The sequence below is a fragment of the Petaurus breviceps genome, unplaced genomic scaffold, assembly GCF_028583685.1.
Source record: "Petaurus breviceps papuanus isolate PSGF00001 unplaced genomic scaffold, PetGlider_PUasm1.0 90639, whole genome shotgun sequence".
NCBI classification, from domain to species: Eukaryota; Metazoa; Chordata; class Mammalia; order Diprotodontia; family Petauridae; genus Petaurus; species Petaurus breviceps.
Genome location: NW_027187296.1, coordinates 684,997 through 705,617, shown reverse-complemented (window position 1 = coordinate 705,617; position 20,621 = coordinate 684,997). Strand labels below are relative to the sequence as shown.

General features: G+C 36.2%; 1 protein-coding gene across 2 annotated transcripts in view; it reads left to right on the top strand.

The window, feature by feature from the left end:
* The first annotated feature begins 2,881 nt into the window (after window positions 1-2,881).
* Window positions 2,882-20,621, top strand: part of CKAP2 (cytoskeleton associated protein 2) — a 28,159-nt gene continuing 10,419 nt past the window's right edge. The window contains exons 1-6 of one of the 2 annotated variants that reach the window (XM_069064601.1): window positions 2,882-3,086; window positions 4,911-4,995; window positions 9,330-9,411; window positions 9,548-10,437; window positions 11,022-11,229; window positions 17,518-17,688. In XM_069064601.1, the coding sequence (XP_068920702.1) occupies window positions 3,029-3,086; window positions 4,911-4,995; window positions 9,330-9,411; window positions 9,548-10,437; window positions 11,022-11,229; window positions 17,518-17,688 (1,494 nt within the window). In that variant the 5' untranslated portion in view covers window positions 2,882-3,028. Of the gene's footprint in view, window positions 3,087-4,910; window positions 4,996-8,321; window positions 8,484-9,329; window positions 9,412-9,547; window positions 10,438-11,021; window positions 11,230-17,517; window positions 17,689-20,621 lie in introns of those variants that run through there. The other variant, XM_069064602.1, reaches the window with a different exon arrangement.

Genomic DNA, 20,621 nt, shown 5'->3' with positions numbered 1-20,621 from the left:
GACATTCTCTGACCCAGGAGAAGGCTATATATACCCTGATGTGAGGTCTTGCTTTAGGGCTCACTTTGAGAAGAGTTGTGTGATTTGGCCAGATGAGACTCTGGGCAGCTGTTGAGCCCCCCGGCTTTGAAAACCCAGATGTTGGTGCTTCCCTCTCTGGTAACAGACTAGGTATAGATGTAATGGTCAGACAGCTGGAAGCCTGTCTGCTGATTTGTTTCTCTGTCTGCTTGTAACTTCTGTTTGTATTCTGTTTCTGTTCTCTGAAGTTCAGGTTGTTGACTTTTTCCCCTGAACTAGGTAAATGATATGTTTGATTAAAATAAGATTGTTAACCCATTTTGAGTTGCTTTCCTTTAGAAAAGCAGATTTAATAACCTGTGCTAGCAGCCTTCCTGGGTATGCTAGGGTGCTTGCTGCTACATCTGGTCCTGTCTGTGCCAGCATAGCCCATGCTGGATTGTACTCAGCTCCCAGCCCAGTGCAATAGATCCTTCCTGTTAGCATTCCAGGTTGTCTTGGACTGGAAATGTCTTTCACTCTGTCATTTTGTGTGTTTTGTAGCTCTAGAATTTGTTTAGAGTCATTTCTTTTACAGGTATTTGTAGGGGTTTGGGGGAGATCTCAAGCAAGTCCCTGCTTGTACTCCACCATCTTGGCTCCGCCCCCATCCCTTCTATATCTTCAATCCTATTCTGAACCTTCTTCATCCATCAAGAATGGAGCTCTCCTGGGGCAGCTAGGTGGAGCAGTGAATAGATACCGGCCCTGGAGTCAGGAGGACCTAAGTTCAAATCTAGCCTCAGACACTTGACACACTAGCCGTGTGACTTTGGGCAAGTCACTTAACCCCAATTGCCCTCCAAAAAGCAAAAAAAAAGAATGGAGCTCTCCTTACAGATTTTGGTGTCCCTCCTATATCTGTGATCTTCTTCTGAATTCTCTTCATTTTCAAGAATGGAGTTCTTCAAACAGGTGTTACAGGGCAAGGGAAACAGGACCTCCCATAATCAATAGAGATGGTTTTGCCCAACACTATAGTAATAAAACCAACAACTTAAATGAAATAAATGAATAATATTCAACTTAACAGAAGATGAAAAGAATTTAAATAAACCAATTTCAGGGCTGGAAAAGTTGAACAAGCCATAAATGAACTCTAAAAGGGAAAAAAAATCAATCAACATTTATTAAGTGTCTACTACATGCCAAACAAGCACCATGCTAAGAGCTGGGGATATAAAAAGAGGTAAAAGACAGGTGCTGACATCACACCTATCAGATTGGCTAACATAGCAAAACAGGAAAATGATAAATGTTGGGGAAGATGTGGGAAAGTTAGAACACTAATTCACTGCTGGTGGAGCTGTGAACTGATTCAACCATTCTGGAAAACAATTTGGAACTAAGCCCAAAAGGCTACAAAAATGTGCATGCCCTTTGACCCAGCAATACCACTCCTAGGGCTGTATCCCAAAGAGTTCCATACAAATGGGAAAAGGACCCACTTGTACAAAAATATTTATAGCAGCTCTTTCTATAGTGGCCAAGAACTTGTGGTATATGAATGTAATGGAATACTATTGTGCTATATAAGAAATGATGTGGGCGGCCAGGTAGGACAGTAAGCACCAGGATGACCTGGGGGATCGAATCGGGGCTCAGATACTTAGCACCACACCCAGAAATAAATGGCTATGTAACCTTGAGCAAGTTACTTAACCCCAATTGCTTTAAAAAAAAAAAAAAGAAATGATGAACCAGAGGACTACAGAGAAACCTGGAAAAACTTATATAAACTTGATGCTGAATGAGGGGAGCAGAACCAGGAAAACACTGTACACAGTAAAAGCCACAGTATGTGAGAACTGATTTTGATAGACTTAGCCCTTCTCAGCAATACAAGGACCTAAAACACTTCTAAAGGACACATGATGGAAAATGCCAGCCATATCCAGCAAAAGAACTTTGGAGGTGGAATGTAGAACAAAGCAGATTTATTATTTTATTTTTTGTTTTTATTTTGTTTTTTCTTTCTCGTGGTTTTTCCCATTCGTTATAATTCTTCTATGCAACATGACTAATGTGAAAATGTGTTTAATAGGAATGTATTGCATTTAATAGGAATAATTGCAAACCTTCATAGGATGGGAGGGGGAGAAAATTTAAACTTATAGAAGTGAATGTTGAAAACTATAAATAAATAATTTAATTCTTTAAAAGGGCAGGTGCTGCCCTCAAGGAGCTTACAATCTAATGGGGGAGAGAACATTCAAACAAGTATATACCAAGCAAATTCCATACAAGACAAATAGGAGAACATTAACAGGGTTAATAATTAAGAGGGTTTGGAAAAGTAAAAAATGGGACTTCCAGTAAAAAATGGGACTTGAAGAAATCCAGGGAAGTCATTAGATGGACTTAAGGAAGTGTCCACGCATGGGAGGACCAGATGGATTTACAAATCAAATTCTAACACTCAAAGAAAAATTAATTCCAATATTACATAAACTTCATACAAAAATAGGAAAAGAGATTCTATCAAATTCCTTCTATGATACAAATATAGTCTTGCTACCTAAACCACAGAAAGCCAAAAGAAAGAAAAGAAATTTATAAGTTAATATCCCCAAAGCATAACTTTACTCGAAAGTATTAGCAAAGAGGCTACAGGAAAACTATCAACGAACAGACATTTCTTCCTCCCATAGTACTAGCTCCACCCCCAAATTCCCACCGGATTACGAGACCAAGAGAAAGGGAGGGCACTCAGCTGGGTTTATTTTGGTTTGAAAGTCCGTACGACCCGCCCAAAAGCTAGAGTAAATACCCGTACGCGACCTAGCTACTGCAACTCCCTCTCAGCCCATTGGTCCATTCAATTCCAGCCCTGAGCCAATAGGCGGGGAGCATGAGAGCGAAGGAGCCGGAGAGCGCGGCGCGCGGTTCGAATGCCACTGCCTGTCGTCTCATACCGGCTAGTCAGAGGTAGCGGAGGAGGCCCAGGTGCGGGCGCCCCTCAGCCATCATGAGCGTTACCACCCTGCCGGTGCCCACCAGTGAGAGGTCCCAGCCTCAGTTCAAAGGTGTGAGGACCGCGAGGGGAGGCGGGAGCCGGGTGCCGGGTGCCGGGTGCGGGAGGCTGGGTTCCTGAGCCTTGGAGCTCGGGCGGAAGCTTTGGCCTCGCGTGGGTGGGTGGGTGGGGGTGCAGCGGTGGGAGGGGGAGGGCGTACTTTTCCCCCCTCGCTTCTGGTCTCGGGCTTTTTCTTGGATCTTTAGATGGTGAGCTCCCTGAGGGCAAGGACTATGCTTTGTTTTCCTTGCGTCTCCAGGGATTAGCACCTGTACCTGGTACGTAGTAGGCACTTAATAAATGCTTATTGACTGACTGAACTGGACCATCCTGGGGAGGCCCGGGGCGGGGGAGGGGCAGCCGGGGGCAGACGCACCTATGTTTTCAGGGTTGTCTGTGGGCGTTAGGCCGACTGAACCTGGAGATTGAGTGGTGGGATGGATGGGGGCGGGGCAGCCACGGCTCCTGGGGGGGGCGCCCCCGCCCTCAAGGTTCCCTTCCACCTTATGCACTTCCCTTTCCGCCCCCGGCAGCCGGCTTGATCTCCACCTGGGCACTGAGGGGCTCCGGATCTCTGGTGCAGGTAGAGGTCATGGAGGGGTGGGAGGTGAGAGCGTCTGCTGTCCAGGCCATGTGTCCAGATCTCCCGAGCAGTCTTAGACACAGCATTTTGCAAACGTTAAAAGTGTTATTTCAAAGCTCGCTGTTTTTATTACTATTGTTATGGTTATATAAATGCTAGCTGTTCTTGTGTTTATATCGTGTAAATGCTAATCATTATATTTACCATCTATAAACGCTGGCTACTTATATTACTGTATGTCTAATTATTCCTTCATTTATATCATGTAAATGCTAATTATTTTTACATTCTATAAATGCTAGCTGTTATGTTTATTTATATTACAATAAATCCGAATTATGTTTACATTATATAAATGCTAGCTCCTATGTCATATAAGTGCTAGTTACTATATTCTTATCGTGTGTGAATTATATTTACATTATACAAATACTAGCTGTTATATTATCATGTAAATGCAGATTATTCTGTTTTTATCATGTAAATGTGAATTATATATTTACATAAATGACAACTGTTATATTTATATCATGTAAATGCTAGCAATTATTATTATATAAGTGCTAGCTGTTATTTCTCCCTGTTTTGAGGGCAATTGTATTCTATTGTTTGCTCTCTGCTTCTTGTGCAGAATGGCTGTGAGCATTTGGTATCTTATCCTTCTTAGCTTATTCCCTGGGGAATCAGGGTGGTGGTGTAGAAAGGAGTACTTAATGGGTATTCCAATCCCAGCTCTGCCACTTACTTCATGGCATGATAGGGCACCGGACTTGGAGCCAGGAAGATCTGGCTTCAAATGTTGTCTTAGACACTTGCTAGTTAATTGACTCTGGGCAAATCTCTTTGCCTCTTAACCTCTCTGCCTCAGTTTCCATATCTATAAAACGAAGGGCTTGTATGGTGGTTCTTTTTTTTATCATGGGCATAGAATATTCTCTGTTTTGGAGAATCTCAGTACCCTAAAAAGATGGTTGGGAGAATTATCCATGCCCTATTTGATGGTAAGTCTTAATTTCTACACAATTCATGACATACCTAGCTAAGAACCACTGGCTTCTAGTCCTAATTCTATGATCCTGTGATTTTGTTAGATATAGCAGAACACACATATTTCTACTTTCCAGTTATATAGAGTCTGTACTTTGGACAGATATTTCTTTGCAGTATTGTTAGTTGACAGTGCCTTAATCTGTTGGTGTATTTGTTGAAATTTAAATGTAATTGATTGGTTTATCTTTTCCATTTGTCAATTAGAACTAAGAAGACAAAAACTTGAGGAATATCTTGCAAGAAGGAAAGCCTTTTCTGTCTTAAAAGTACAGGAAAATCAGATAACCAGGTAAAGTAAAAGTATTTTAGTTTTATAACATAACACTAAGACAAAGTTTTCTTTGTAAAACAACTTGCATGCATGCTCTCTATTTTACCCTGGGATAAAATACAAACTTCTCTGTTTGGTATCCAAAGCTTTTCACAGTTTGGCTCCAATTTATCTTTTCATATTTATTTCTAATTAAGTCTCTCCCACATTCCAATTACTGCCATATTAGCCTGCCCACTTGTGTCACTTTTCTCCTGCTTCCTACCAAGCCTTTATGTAGGGTATCCCACATGCCTGAAAAGCTATTCCTTTCTTTTCCACATGTTGGAAATCCTAGTCTCTTTCAAGGTTCTGCACAGATGTACCTGCCTATACTTGTAAGATGCCTTTATTGATTTCCTTTTTGTAATATTTAAGAGATTACTTTTCCAAATCCTACATGAGTGAATTGCTGTATTTAAAAATAGATTTTAATTTTATTTCAACCTATGCTTCAGGTGTGCATCCCTCTTTATGACATACCTAAACAAAGAGTTGTTTAGCCTTATCTTGAGCTTCTATAGTGACAGAGGACATGGTACCTTGCAAAAAAGCCTATTCTGATTATACATATCTCAAATTGTTGGAAAATCTTCCATATATTGTGCTGAAATCTTTCTCCCTGTAACTTACATCTCTTGGTTCTCCTTTCCTCCTTAGTCAAGCAGAAAAAGTAATGTCTTAAAAATTATAATACTTCAGTGAATTTTGAGCGTAAGAGTATTGATCTTGAAATCAGAAGATGTGACATTTTGTCTGAACTTTGATACTTCTAAGCTTTAGACTTTAACAGTTGGTAGCATTATGATCAGACAATTCACTTAACCTCTCTAAGCCTCACTTGTATATTGAGAATAATATTTGTGCTATCTACTTCACAGAGTTATTTTGAAGAAAGCACTTTGTAAACTTTTGAAGAACTATTTGTAAACATTAGTTTTATTATTGTGATAAGTGAAAAATCATGAGAGACTGAATTTCTGGGTAATTAATCTATTAATTAGGCTAGCTAATAATGAAATGATGATCGGTGATTTTCTCAGAAAACTGAAGACAAAAACATAAAGAACCTTAAATGTTTCTTTTTGAAAGGAAATGCCTCTAACAAGTGAAAATCAATCCTGATTGGTGGACATTTGATGAGGAGTTGGGCTAGAAGTCTTCAGCACCTTTTGCTGAGAATGTGGCTTGCCCAACTGTCTCCAGCAATCTGGACAGGGTAATCCATCTTCATCAGACCACTCTGGTTGGTTTTCTCCTTCATATGTTGGGTCACCCTAAATTCTAATGGAGGGTTACAAGGACAGAGTATCACAAACAGAGTTTGTGATTTCCCTAAAGCCACATAGTAAATGGTCCTTGTGTTCTGATGCCTATTCTAGATTTTTTTTCTTCCTCTAGTCCAGAATTTTTTTCCTCATAACAATTATGCTTATGACAGATGACCAATAAAAGTTGTGATTCTGCATAAGAAAGCAGAAAAACATAATATATTTTAGAAATATTTCCGTAAAGCATGAGGACCCAAGTTCAGTTCTGGCCTCAGACACTTAACACCCACACAAAAAAACTAGCCGTGTCTTGGGCAAGTTACTTAACCCCAATTGCCCTCCATAAGGCAAAAAATAAATAAATAAATTATTTGAAAAATAGAAATATCTCCATATGTATTGGCTAAAATAAACAAAAAGGTTTAAATGCTTAATGAGGTGACCCTTTAAGCTATGCAGAGTAACTAATTCAAGGGTTTGGGATAGTTCAAGTTTTACTGTATCTTTTTGTTGAGTGTTATTTTATCTCTTTTTACTACATTCCAAAGCTGTAATTTTACTGCTTAAAAATGATAAAACATTGGCTACTGGAACTGTTGACTTTTTAAATATCAATTTTCTTTGTGAAATATTTGTAGATTAGAAGGACTTGGAAATAAGTGGAAATCCCTTATCTTAACTAGGGAATCTGTAGTGACAGGGTATTTCATTCTGAAAATAACATTTCCTGGTGTCTAAGGTTGGGGCTTCTTTTCTTTTGTCTTCTAACCCCTTTTATTTCATCTTACAAAGAAAAAAACATAACATAAAAATATCTCTGACTGTCATATAGTCATAAAGAAAGGTAAGCAAGCTAGTGTGAAAAACTTAATGTGAATTTTGAACCAAAACAAACAAAAATCTTCTTTACCAAAACACGTTTGTTACCTCAAAGATCTTAAAGAAAGATGAAAAGGACCCATATATACAAACATATTTATGATAGTTTTTTTTGTAGTAGCAAAAAACTAAGTGGGTACCCATAATTTGGGGAATGATTGAACAAATGATGACATGAGAATGCAGTGGAATATTATTATTCCATAAGAAAGGGATGGTGTCGGGAATCTGGGGAGACATATGTGAAGTGAGCAGACCCAGGAGAGCAATTTATACAATAACAACATTGTGAAAACAACCTACTTTGAAAACTAAGAATTCTGATCAATGCAGTATTCATCTATGATTTTAGAAGACTGATAATGAAACATTCTACCTCCATTCTGAAAGATAGGTGATAGATGGATTCAGGATGCAGAATGAGCCATATAGTTTTGGATATGGCCAGTGCAGGATTTGTTTTATTTGACTTTGCATTATCGTTACAAGGGTTTCCTTTCTCTTTTTTTTTTAACTGAGTTTATATCCACGTGGAAGCAAAATACCTGATCTTTTTCCTTCTCTTGTTTGGTTTTATGTCTTCTTTACCATTTTTCATTCCATCTGATACAATCCATCTTTATAACCTGACTAATGTATAATGTGAAAGTATTTACAGATCCTATACTTGACTATATGCCGCCATGGGAGGGGGACAAAATGTGAAACTCAAGGAATTGTGGAACTGAATCCTGTACACTAAAAGGAAACAAATTAATTTTTAAAATACTTTTTAAAAAAGATATGAATTTTTTTGGCATGTTTTGGCATGCCTTTATTACTTTAGAGAAATATTTTTAAAATAAATTTTTTTCCACTAAGAACAATTAATTTTTTCCTCTGTTTGCAAATTGCTTTATGCTACAGGACAATCTAGTGGGCATGCATTTTTCTCTTCCATGGATTGTAAATAACTTTAAACACTGTATTGTAACTATTTTAGAATGATGGCCCCTAAAACCTAAAGCAAAGCAGATGTTTAGGTACTTTAATATTTATGCTATTTTTCAATAATATAATTGAAACTTGGTTCTTTGGGGACCCTTGGTACCTAAATCTCAAAACCTGGCTATGTGCAGTTCTTTCTAGTTCTTTCTCTGGATGCACATATTTCTCTCCCTCATGCGTCTTTTGGGATTGACTTATATCACTGCATTGCTGAGAAGAGTCCAGTCTATCAAAGGTGGTCATCACACATACGTTGTGTCTGTAATTGTGTGCAAATTTCTCCTGGTTCTACTCTTCTCGCTCAGCATCAGTTTGTATAAGCCTCTCCAGGTAAATATGAAGACCATATGCTCCTCGTTTCTTATAGCACAATAGTATTCCATAACATGCATATACCACAACTTGTTCAGCCATTCCCCAATTGATGGGCACCCCCTTAATTTCCAATTCTTTGCCACCACAGAAAACCTGCTATGAACATTTTTGTACATATGGGTCTTCCTCCCACTTCTATGATCTCTTTGGGATATAACCCTAGGAGTGGTATTGCTGGGTCAGTGGATATGAAAGTATTTATAGCCCTTTGGGCATAATTCCAGATTGCTCTCCAGAAAGGCTGGATCAGTTCACAACTCCACCAGCAATGCATTGGCGTTCCAATTTGCCCACATCCTCTCCAGCATTTGTCATTTTCCTGTTTTGTCATCTTAGCCAATCTGACTAGTGAGATGTGGTACCTCAGAGTTGTTTTGATTTGCATTTCTCTAATCAATAATGATTTAGAGCATTTCTTCATGTGCCTATAGATATCTTTAATTTCTTTCTCTGAAAATTGCCTGTTCATATCCTTTGACCATTAAAAATTCATATCTTAATATATTTTAACATAACTGTCTGTGTGTAGTTTGGATTTCTTGAGTGAAAACCAGTATGAATTTGCCTTTTTTTATTGAAGAAAAGCTGTTTTATTAGTATCAGGTATTATGGCACCTCAGTGTTATCTATTAGAAGTTTTTGAAGAAGTATACTTAAATGAATAAATGGAAATAATTTATAATTAGTCCATGGACTTTTTATAAATGAGAGCTTCTAAAGTATATGTTGGGGAAGTAGGGAACATGTATACTTTAACAGTTCAAATATTTAAAATTTTTCCTCCATTTTTCTTTTTTAAAGCAATACTGGCTGTAATAGAAAAGTGTCTGGAGACTCCATCCAGAAGGTACCAAAAGCTCTGAAGCTTACCAGCACCAAAATGGTAAGTCTACTAATTAAATCCTTCATTTAAAAATTTTATACTTTGGTCTTGTATTTGTTTCTTTTACTTTTTCTCTTACTAATATTTTCTATCTGATAGAAATTAAATTAATGACTCATTTAATTAACTATTTCAGGATGATAAAGAAAATGCTAATCGACCTGTATGGAAAAAAAATATCCGGACAGCAGAAGGAAATGGTGTTCCTTTAAAATCTACTGATGCATTGACAAATTCATCCATAGACGTTGCTGTATGTTATACTGAGAACTGTGATCAAACTATCCCAGTGTTAGCAAATGAAGATGACCCTAAAATTCGCTGTGTGTCACTTAGCCAATCCTTTCGCCTTAAAAGAAATAGTAAGGATAAACAACTAATTGCAGAGAAGTTGAAGCAAGATGCTACCATGCCAAAGAAACCAATCCTTGGCTCTTATCGTGGTAGAGTTGTCCAATCTAAAGTTAACTCATATCGAAAGCCATTAGCGGTTACAAATGAAAGTTCTATGACAAGTAAGACAACTTCAACTGTTGTTCCTAAAATAAAGCCTCAGCCTCGAACTGCCACCAATGTAGCTGTGAAAAGTGGTGGAACAACATCTGTTACTGTTTCCACTAAATCTGATAGTACTGCTTCTTCCCAGAACAAAATAGCCTTTCAGTCATCCAGAAAAAAACAGGTTGACACTATCCAGAACAAGGAGAAAGAAGCCATTGTTAGAACCTCTGTCAGTGTTACTATCCGAAGAGAGCCTCAAAAAAAGAGATTACCTCTCTCAAACCCAGTTCTACCAAATATCAAGACAAATCTGATTTCTGGTATGAAAGAAAATGAAGCACCATCAAAATGTAGGCCATCTATAGCTGCAGCCATTCATGTTTCTGAATCCAAACCTGCTTCAACTTTCAGTAGCAAATTCAGAGAGGATTCCAAAAATGTTGATAAGAGAAGATACACTTTAACAAAAGCACCTATCACTACAGGAAGAACTACACTAACCAAAGAATCAACAGAAGACAGAAGGTAAAGATAAATCACTGAAAAAGTTTACTAGATTATTGTCTTCATAATAGTTTGCAAATTGCTTTATGCTACAGGACAATCTAGTGGGCATGCATTTTTCTCTTCCATGGATTGTAAATAACTTTAAACACTGTATTGTAACTATTTTAGAATGATGGCCCCTAAAACCTAAAGCAAAGCAGATGTTTAGGTACTTTAATATTTATGCTATTTTTCAATAATATAAATTGAAACTTGGTTCTTTGGGGACCCTTGATACCTAAATCTCAAAACCTGGCTATGTGCAATTCAAATATTTCCTAATAGCATTGTATCCTTTCTACCTTCCCATCTTTGCTTTTATTTGACAAGGTCCTGCTGAATCTTAGAATAGCAACATTAAACATGATGCGGTAGAAATCACTACCTTTATAGTCAGAGGACCTAGGTTTGATCCTAGCTGTGACGCTTAAAATTTGTAAAACTTTGGGTAAATTATTTTATCTTTGGCAATTTCCTCATCTGTAAATGTAAGTGGGTTAAAGTAGATGATCTCTAGGGTCTCTTCTGTATCTGTGATCCTAATGTATTTCCTCTAATTGTAGAGCTTGTCTGGTCAAGTGGCAAAATGACAAAAGAAGAGTAAGCAAAAGACCACCTACTTCTGGTCTGTCTGCTCCATCTAAGGTGGAATTGCCAAAAGAAAAACCAGTTGAGTCTTTCTGGACCACCATTGCAGAAGAAGATGAGCAAAGATTATTCACTGATAAAGTTAACAAAATATTTTCTGAATACTTGAACTTAATTGATAAGGTATGAATAGTCTTTAATTCAATACTTATTACTTCTTTTATATCACATCAGTTTTATTTGTCTTGTTTTACTAACTTCATTTGTGAGATTAATAATATTTTGTATAAGAATAATCTTTTATTTTTGAGTAAACCATTTTGTGGAAATATTTCAAAGGTATCAGTGACAAAAGTAGGAAAATTAGTCTCATTATTTGAGTTACAAAAATTGTTTACCTTAGTGAATTTTAATAGATAAATGTTAGTAGCAGAATAGTGATGAGATTTTGAAATTCCATTTTCTTTTGCCACTTATAGTCTATTTTATAAACTAAAATTTTTTTATCCTTCCAATATTCTAACTAAATGGAAGTACTACTGATTAATTAAAATATTGTACATTAAAAGCACAAACACATTTTTGAAGAACACATACACAAGCCAAACACCCCTGTTCATCTAGTCCACCAGTCCTCATGATTGAATTCTTAAAAAAAAAAATCTTCAACTATTAGTTTTTGCATCACCATAGTTTATCCTTGTGTCTCTTCCACTTTCCCTCACATAAAACCATCACATATATCAGAGTATTTTTGTTTTCAAAAGAAAAAGAAGAGGAAAAAATTAGTATGATTGACCAATACATCAAAAAAAGACTGAAAATATTTCCAATATACAACACTTGTGGACTTCCCACCTTTGCAGAGGGGTGGGATGGTAATGTCTTCTCGTATAGTCTTTAAGCCTTGCTTTTACTTTATACTTTTGCGATATTCACTTGGAATTGTGTTTTGTATGACTAATTATTCTTAATGTTTCCATTGTTGTGGTTACCGTGTATACTGTTTTCTTGGCTCTGCTTAATTTACTCTATCAGTTCGTGTAGATTTTCCATGCTTTTCTGTATTCATATTTCCTATTTCTTAGAGGAGAGTAATATTCTATCTCATTTATGCACCACAATTACGCCAATCATTTCTCAGTCTTTGGGCATCTACTTTGTTTTCAATTCTTTGCTATCACAAAAAGTACTGCTATAAATATTTTGGTGTACGTGGAGATTTCTTCTTATCAATGGCCTTCTTGGGGTATAAGCTAGTGATGGAATTTCTGAGTCAAAGTGTATAGATAATTTAAGGTATTTTGTGTGGATGATTCTAAGATGCTTTCCAAAATGGTTGTACTGATGTATTGTTATAAAGTGCACTAGTGTGCCTATCTTCCCACAACCTATCCAACATTGACTATTCCCATCTTTTGTCATCTTTGTCAATATGCATGGGTGTGAGGTGAAACTTCAGGGTTGTTTTGATTTGCATTTCTTTTTTTTAATTTTTAAAAATTTCCTATCCTTCCTGACTCCTGCTTTTCTTCTGCCCACTACCTTGCCCTCCTATTACTTATCCTACGTATGCTCCCTTGAAGGATCTCTCCCTTGTCCTCTCGTTCCCATTGATCTAAACACCCTTCTATATCCCCCTTTAATCTCTTCTCTCACACTCCCCTCTAGAGATCTCTCCCTTATCCTCTCCTCCATTTCCCCTTACCGTTTTATTTCTTCTTAAATTAGAATACTTGTTCCCTCTTAAACCCATTCCTGATGAAAGTAGGTTACCAGAACTACCAGTCCTCCTCCTCTGTCTAATTCCTGTGTGTCAGTTCTCCCATTTGTACCTCATTTATATAAAATAATTACTCTTTTTAGCTGTTCCTAAATGGTTTTACTTTTTAAAGTTATATCATATTCAGGTCTACCCCAGTCTTTCTTACAAACTACCTAATTACTAATGACAATCTTGGACATATGTTTTACATTTTACATATATAAAAGGTAAATGGTCTGTATTTATTGAATCCCTTGTAATCAATCTTTGGTGTGTACCTTACGTTTCTCTTGCCTCTTGTATGTCAAATCTTCTATTAAGTTCCTGTTTATTTGTTTTTTTAACAAAGTCCTGAAAGTCTGACAGTTGATCAGATGTCCATTTTTTTTCATTCATGACTATGCTTTGTTTTTGCTGGGTATGGTGTTTTTGGCCAGAACCGCAGTTCTTTTACTCTTCAGCATATAGTGTTCTGAGACCTGCTAGGTCTGGGGCGCTTCTCATTGTGGTACCATCATGTTTAGATTGTTTTTTGTTGTTGCTCTTGGTATTGTAACCTTGGGCTGGGGGTTCCAGAATTTGACTATAATATTCCTGTGAGTTTTCCTCATAGGATCTCTTTCAAATGGTGATCAATGGATTTTTTCTATTGCATTTCTTTTGTTATTAGAGATTTGGAATATTTTTTCATGTGCTTATTAATAGTTTATAATTCTTCTTTTGAGAACTGTTTGTTCCTATCAAAGGATATCAAACAAACCTGTCGCAGAGAAATTCAAGACACAATGTTTCCAATTTGACTGCTTCCCTTATTTATAGTAGGGGAATTAATTTTGTCTGTGTGGAAGCTTTTCAGTTTTATGGAATCAAAATTACATATTTTATCTTTGTTACTGCTTCTATCTCTTGTTTGGTTAAGAATAATTCTCAAAACTGTGAGAGGTGTGTAATCTTTTACTCTTCTAAATTTTTTTTAAAAATATGATCTTCAGTATTAAAATCACATACACATTTAAAATATATTATGGAATATGGTGTACAATAAGGTATTGGTCTAAGACTAATTTTTGCCACAATGCTTCCCAGTTTTCCTAGCAGTTTTTATCAAATAGACTTCTTTTCTAGGAATTGTGCTGTGTGGGGTGTTTGAGAAGCCAATAATTTTTTCAGGTCTGGTTTTCTTTACAGGAACATTTTTAATATCTCTTAAGTTGACCATCCATATTTTTTCATTAATAGGCTTAGATTTGCTGGAAAGGTCAGCTTGGGTTGCATCTTGAGCTCCTTTGTTCTTTGGAACAAATTCCATTTCTTTCTACAATTTCTGATGGTTGCAGAATAGTCTTGTGTTATTGGAATTTTCTTTATTTTATATTTGATGGGTTTTTTTCTGGTCGCTTAGAGAATTTGTTGTTTGCCATTATGTGTCTTAGAGTTTGCAGCCTTGTATTTTCTTCTGGAGGGAATATGTGGATTCTTTTGATTGACACTTTGTTGTTGTTTTTTAAATTCAGAATTTCTGAACTTTTTAATATTATTTTTTTATATGATATTGTACAGTTTTTTTACTTGTCATGTTCTTCTGGGAGACTTAAAATCCTTAAGTTGTTTCTAAGCATACTGTCTTCAAGGTCAGTGTTTGTATGGTTATCATGCTGTCTTTTAACGTTACTGCTTTTTGCTTTTCTTCCAGATTGTCTCTTACTTCCACATATTTGCATTCCCAATCAGTTTTCTTTTATTTCTTTAGTAAGACTTGCTACTGAAATTCAAGTTTTTCTACCAATTATTTCTATTGTGTGGACCATAAATTCTGCTTTCACCATTACTATTTTTCTGTTAAATTATTCAGGAACATCTTGCTGTATTTCCTTGCTCTCTTAGAGATCCCTAGGGTCTCTATGCTTCATCAATTATCATTATTCAATTTTGCTTTGTTTTAAGATATTTATTCATAAACGGCTGGACTGTTTTACCTGACCTAAAGATCATATTCCCTTCTGTTAATTATTATTTTCTCTATTGGTTTATCTGCTTATGTTCATGATCTTTAATTGAGTTTTTCCTTCCCGAGATCTTTGGCAGTATCAGTCTTTTTTCTTAATTCCCCCTATTGCTTACTTGCTAGCTCATTGTCCTTTGATGAAAGTTTCCCTGGGGGCTGGATCTCAAAGCTGTTTTGGCTTCTTCATACACTGGAAAAGTGACATTTTACCAGCCTTGGTCTCTACCTCCAAGTAACTTCTGGGGGGTTACTGGCCTGGCCTCAGCTGGATGCAGGGCTCTTTCCTTCAAATTCAGTAGATTTCCACACAGCCTGTTTTTTGTGTGTGCCCTTCTGTAGTTCCCTCTTTTCCTTAGTTTTCTGGTTAAGCTCTAATGTGACATATTTACTATCACAGCCTGAGCAAGCTTCTGTCTTTCAGATTTCTGAGACACTGAGAAGATGGGGAGGGGTTTGGGGTAGAGATATATTCACTAGCCGAATACTTGATAAAATTTGACTGGAGGAGTAAGGATCCTAATGGAAACAGGAAAAAATTCCCAAGATGGTAGGAAAATTGATATTTCTTGCTCATTTTTTATATGTTTGATCACCTGTTGGGTTTTTTTGGGGCCACAGCAGAACTGAAAAATACATAGCTTAATTCAGTTTAATTTTTGCCCTACTTTGCACTTTGACCTCTAGCCATGTGCAGACACATGTAATACTCTACATGCTCCTTTTTCTTTTAACTTTTATTTTTAATTGATAACTTTTGTTTTTACATTTCCTTCATTTCCAGGGACAGCTAGGTGCTACAATGAATAGAGCACTGGGCTCGGAATTAGGAAGACCTAAATTCAAATGTGGCCTCACACATTTAATAGCTATGCAATACTGGGCAAATTGCTTAACTTCTGTCTGCCTCAGCTTCCTCAACTGTAAAATGGAGATAATAAAGGCACCTAACTGGCAGAGTTGTTGTGAGGCTCAAATGGTAGAATAATTGGAAAGTTCTTAGTACCTGGTACAGAGTTGACACTTAATAAATGTTTGTATATTTCCTCCTATCCTTTCCTTCCCTCTTCCTTTCCCCCCCCTGCCCCTATCTTTCCTTCCTTTCTACCTTGAGAATAAATGTCCTCCCCCTTGCTTCCAATGATCCATGTCCTCTGACAAAGTTATGAAAATCAGTTCAACAAAACCAGCCAATATATCAGCTGTGTATGACAGTATGTGCCATATTCCATACAAGTAGTTTCCCACCTCTACAAAGGAAGGAGGTATAATTTCTCAACTCTTCTCTAGGGCCAAGATTCATCATTATATACACCTACTTTTTTATAGAAGAATTTGGTAGATCTTTTCATACTTTTGTAAATAGTTTGTACAGTATTGTAATTATTCTTTGAATGTTAGAATTTGCTTTTTAAATCTTTCTGGTTCCAGGTTATTGTTTTTCCTTTGGGAGGTCCTTTATGATGCTGCTTTTTCAACATTTCTGTAGTTCTAGGAACCTGTAGAATCTGTAGCACTATTTGTTCATCTTCTGAACTAAGGTTGTTTACCTTAGTACCACAAGAGATTTTCTTGTCCTTTTATTTTACTACATAAGGACAGGCTAAATTTCAAAAAACAAAAATTCTTCTCATTTTTCAAAATGTTTAAAATAGTTTCTGATTAGACTTATCCATATTAGCACTATTCTTTTGCTTCAGATTGTGAATTGATTGAAAGGGATTTAATGAAGGAAAGATACAATATGCACAGGACTTTATCAGAAGTCAAGACATTGATTATTTTGGAAGCTAAATAAAGATTATCTCTTAAAAAGAAACTGAGATGCTAACTTACAACTATGAATAGTCCCCACTTTTCATTTTGTATATACATGTATTCCAGGAAACTTCACTGAGAAGTATAATTGCAGAAAAACTAGTAGGTGCTTTTTTCTTCTCTGGATTTAGTCAGTCTAAACTAAAAAGTAATGGTTCTTTATTATTGAGTCAAATTTTCAGGGCAACTTAACTGATGGGTCACAGAATATTAGATTTAGAAGGTATTTTAGAAAGAAATCATCCAGTTCAACCTCTTAATTTTATAGATGAGAAAACCAGTGCTGGAAAAATAAGTAAGTGCCTTACCCAAAATTATACAGTAAGTGGTGGCATAGCTAGAATTTGAATACAAGGTTTTTGACATTAAGTCCATTGCATTTTCTACCACACCAAGGACTGGCAATTGATTACTAAAGCAAAAGCTGAAATACTTTTTTTTTTATCATTGGGTGAGCAGATAAGTTATTTTTAAGGAAATTAAAAGCTAACTTCCTAGTCTGCAGCAGTTCTCAAATTTTTATTACTTTGGCTTTGCTTTACCTGATTAAAAACTAAAGTTGCTTATGGAAAAAAATTCAATTAAAGTAGACATTTTACACACACAATTTTTCTGATCCCACTATAATGGTCACAATAGATAACTTTTTTTTTATTCCGGGGTAATTATCCAGACCTCTTTTGCTGTGTCTCAGGCATTTTGCATTAATAAGCATCTCAACTATTATGTTTCAGAAAAGAAGTAAAACTTATTTCTGAATTTTTTCTATCCTTAGTACCTCTAAACCCACCTACATAGTCTAACCACTTATCAACTATCCCATAATTTTTTAAGCAGCAAAGATAAATGTACTGACATTTATTACTTTTTTGTTCTTCAACTTGAGGGATGTTCAAGGGAAGAAGTACTTTCAACACTGGAGGAGCTCATTTTAAAAATTCCAGATGCCAAGAAACTTGTTAAGTATTGGGTATGCCTTGCACGCCTTGAACCAATTACAGGCCCTCTTGAAAATATCATTGCAATATATGAAAAAGCTATTCTTGCAGGGGCTCAGGTAAGAACTATAATTTATTAATCTTTGTTATAGTGTGATTGTCACAATTATTCTAGAAACTATCACTATAACATAGGAGAAATTCATTAATTATATAATTTGGAAGGACTCACAAAAGCACTGCTATTAATATTGGTTTCTTTTAGAATATTTTCATCAGTTTCCCAGGGATGATCAGACCTTGATGAGGTAATTATAAATGTTATATAAAACAGGATGCAGCTTATTAATTTGGAACAAGAAATATAACTGAAAAGTGCAGATTTACACGTTTACTTCCTAGGAAGAAGACATATATGGGAAACAGAATTATAACTGGTTTGCATACTGAATCTACATTTTAAATGAAAATGAATTCTGTGGTCTTAAGGAAATATTTAGTTCCTCTGGAAGGAAATTTATTAAGCTTATTTAATAATTAGAATTGATAGGAATGTTTTTGATTATTCAGTTAAAATGAATTTTGTTCTGAGGCATTCTTAAGACAAATTAAAAAGTAAACCAATGTCAGCTCTCCTATAGCCTTCTGAGCAAGTTGGAAGGTAAGAATCAGTGAATTGCATCCTTGGAAACTTCTTTTTCAAGTCTACATCTCTTACACATAAATATAAACATCCCACAAAAGTTTGCTAACATAAACCTCTGATATCCCAGTCTGCATTATCATGAGCAATTTTCTCCATTGGCTATTGCAGGGCTTCCTCAATTTTTTCCACTCACAACCCCTTCAGCACTTCTTAGACTATGGAAGAAGCATTGTATATAGAACATATTCCTAAAGCTTATCTCCTTAGCCCTTCCTTGAGGGTTTGGCCAACCACTCTCTGATCTAAGCTAATTTAGTTTTCACAAATGTCTGTGTATTTCTCTCTGACCATACATGGTACTGTCATATGTACTTTTGGAAATATGAAATTGAATCAAACATGTACCTTCAAGAAGCATACAAGCTAGTGATATTTTAATAAGTTGGGAAGGAAATGAACCTTGATGTAGCAACTACTATGTGTCGGGTGCTTTTCTAAGTGCTTTTTACAACTGTCATTTCATTTGACTCTTACAACAACCCCACAAGATAATAATAATAGTTAACATTTAAGTAGTGCTTACTGTGTGCCAGGCACTGTGCTAAGTGCTTTAAAATTATTTTATTTGATCTTCACAACAATATTGGGAGGTAGGTGTTATTATTATCTCCATTTTACAGTTGAGTAAACTAAGGAAAACAGATTAAGTCGCTGGTCCAGTATCACATAGCTAGTAAGTGTCTGAAGCCAGATTTGAACTCAGGTAGGTCTTCTTGATTCCAGGCCCAGCCAACATTCTTATAGGGCTTTAGGTTTGCGAAGTACATTTTCATGGGTTTTCTCTTTTTGAGCCTTCTAATCCTATGAGGTATTAATTCTCACTTTTCAGATGAGCAAACAGGTTCAGATAGGTTAAATGAACTTAGCTTAGTCATACAATGTAGACGAGTGAAAAATATGAACCATGCTTGGATTTTATGATTCCAAATCAAGTCCAACCTCACATTTCTTCATTAGTAAAATGTAAATAATAATAGTACCCATCTCACAGGATTGTTGTGAGGGTCATTGAGTTAATATGTATATAAAGCATTTTTAAAACTTTAAAACAATAACTGTGAGCTACTGTTTCACTAAAACTAGAGAGAAAAGCCCCATATTTAAATACAATTGTACAAATAGTATGATAAGCATTCAGAGAAGGGAGAGATATAGCTAGATGGCACAGTGGTTAGAGTGTTGTGCTTAGAATCAGGAAAACCTTAATTTAGATCTGGTTTCAGACACTTACTAGCTGTAAGTGGGGGGCTGACTCTGGGCAAATCATTTTAAAAACAAAGCAAAACTCTATTTGCCTCAGTTTCCCCACCTGTAAAATGGGGATAATAGCGCCTACCTCCCAATGTTGTTGTGAGACTTTATTTGTAAAGTACTTGGCAGAATGTTTGGCACATAGTAGACAAGTGATAAATGCTTGTACCTTTCTCCTCTTCTGGCTAGGGATGATCAGGAAAAGTCATGGAGTGGTTAGAATTCGAAAATACACAGGAGAGAACAGAAGAAAGTTCAGAAAGACACAGGCAGGCAGAGCAGTTTTGTTACTGTTGTGTTAAATTTAATATCAACTTAAAATGTATATAATAAAAGTTCATAGTTGTATATATAATCCTTTTTGTTTATTGCAATGTTCTTTTTTTTTTTTTAAGCAATCAGGGTTAAGTAACTTGCTCAAGGTTACATGGCCAGTTATTTCTGGGTGTGGTGCTAAGTATCTGAGCCCGGATTTGATCCCCAGGTCATCCCGACACTGGAGCCGGTGCTCTTACTCGCTGAGCCACCTGGCCGCCCCTAAGCAATTGGGGTTAAGTAACTTGCTCAAGGTTACATGGCCAGATGTTTCTGGGTAGGTGCTAAGTGTCGGAGCACAATGTTCTTTTAAAGTGAAGAAAAAAAGGAGTTAGAATTTGAGATATACTTTGAAATATGGGATGCATCCCAGTGGATAAATAATGGAGGAGGACATTCTATTTTGGGTAATGGAATTAGCGAGGTGGGAAAATGTAAAACATTCAGAGCGATGGTCAGCAGTGGTCCATATGACTCCTGTCTAAGGTATGCTTTAGGGGAATAATGGGGAATTAAGCTGGCAAGTTATGTTGGGACCAAGCTATAAAGGTCATTGAGTGGCAGGCTAAGAATCTAGAACTTTATCCTCTAGAGGAGCCAATCGTGCAGAATATATTGAAAGAGGAGAGCTTGGAAGCAAATAGACATTGGATGGCTATTTCAGTAATACATAGGGTCATAAGAACCCTGATTTTAGGATGATAACAGTGCTATTAGGAAGGAAAGTACAGTTGTGAACAATGAAAAACACCAATATTTATGTGTATGTATCTGTTTATG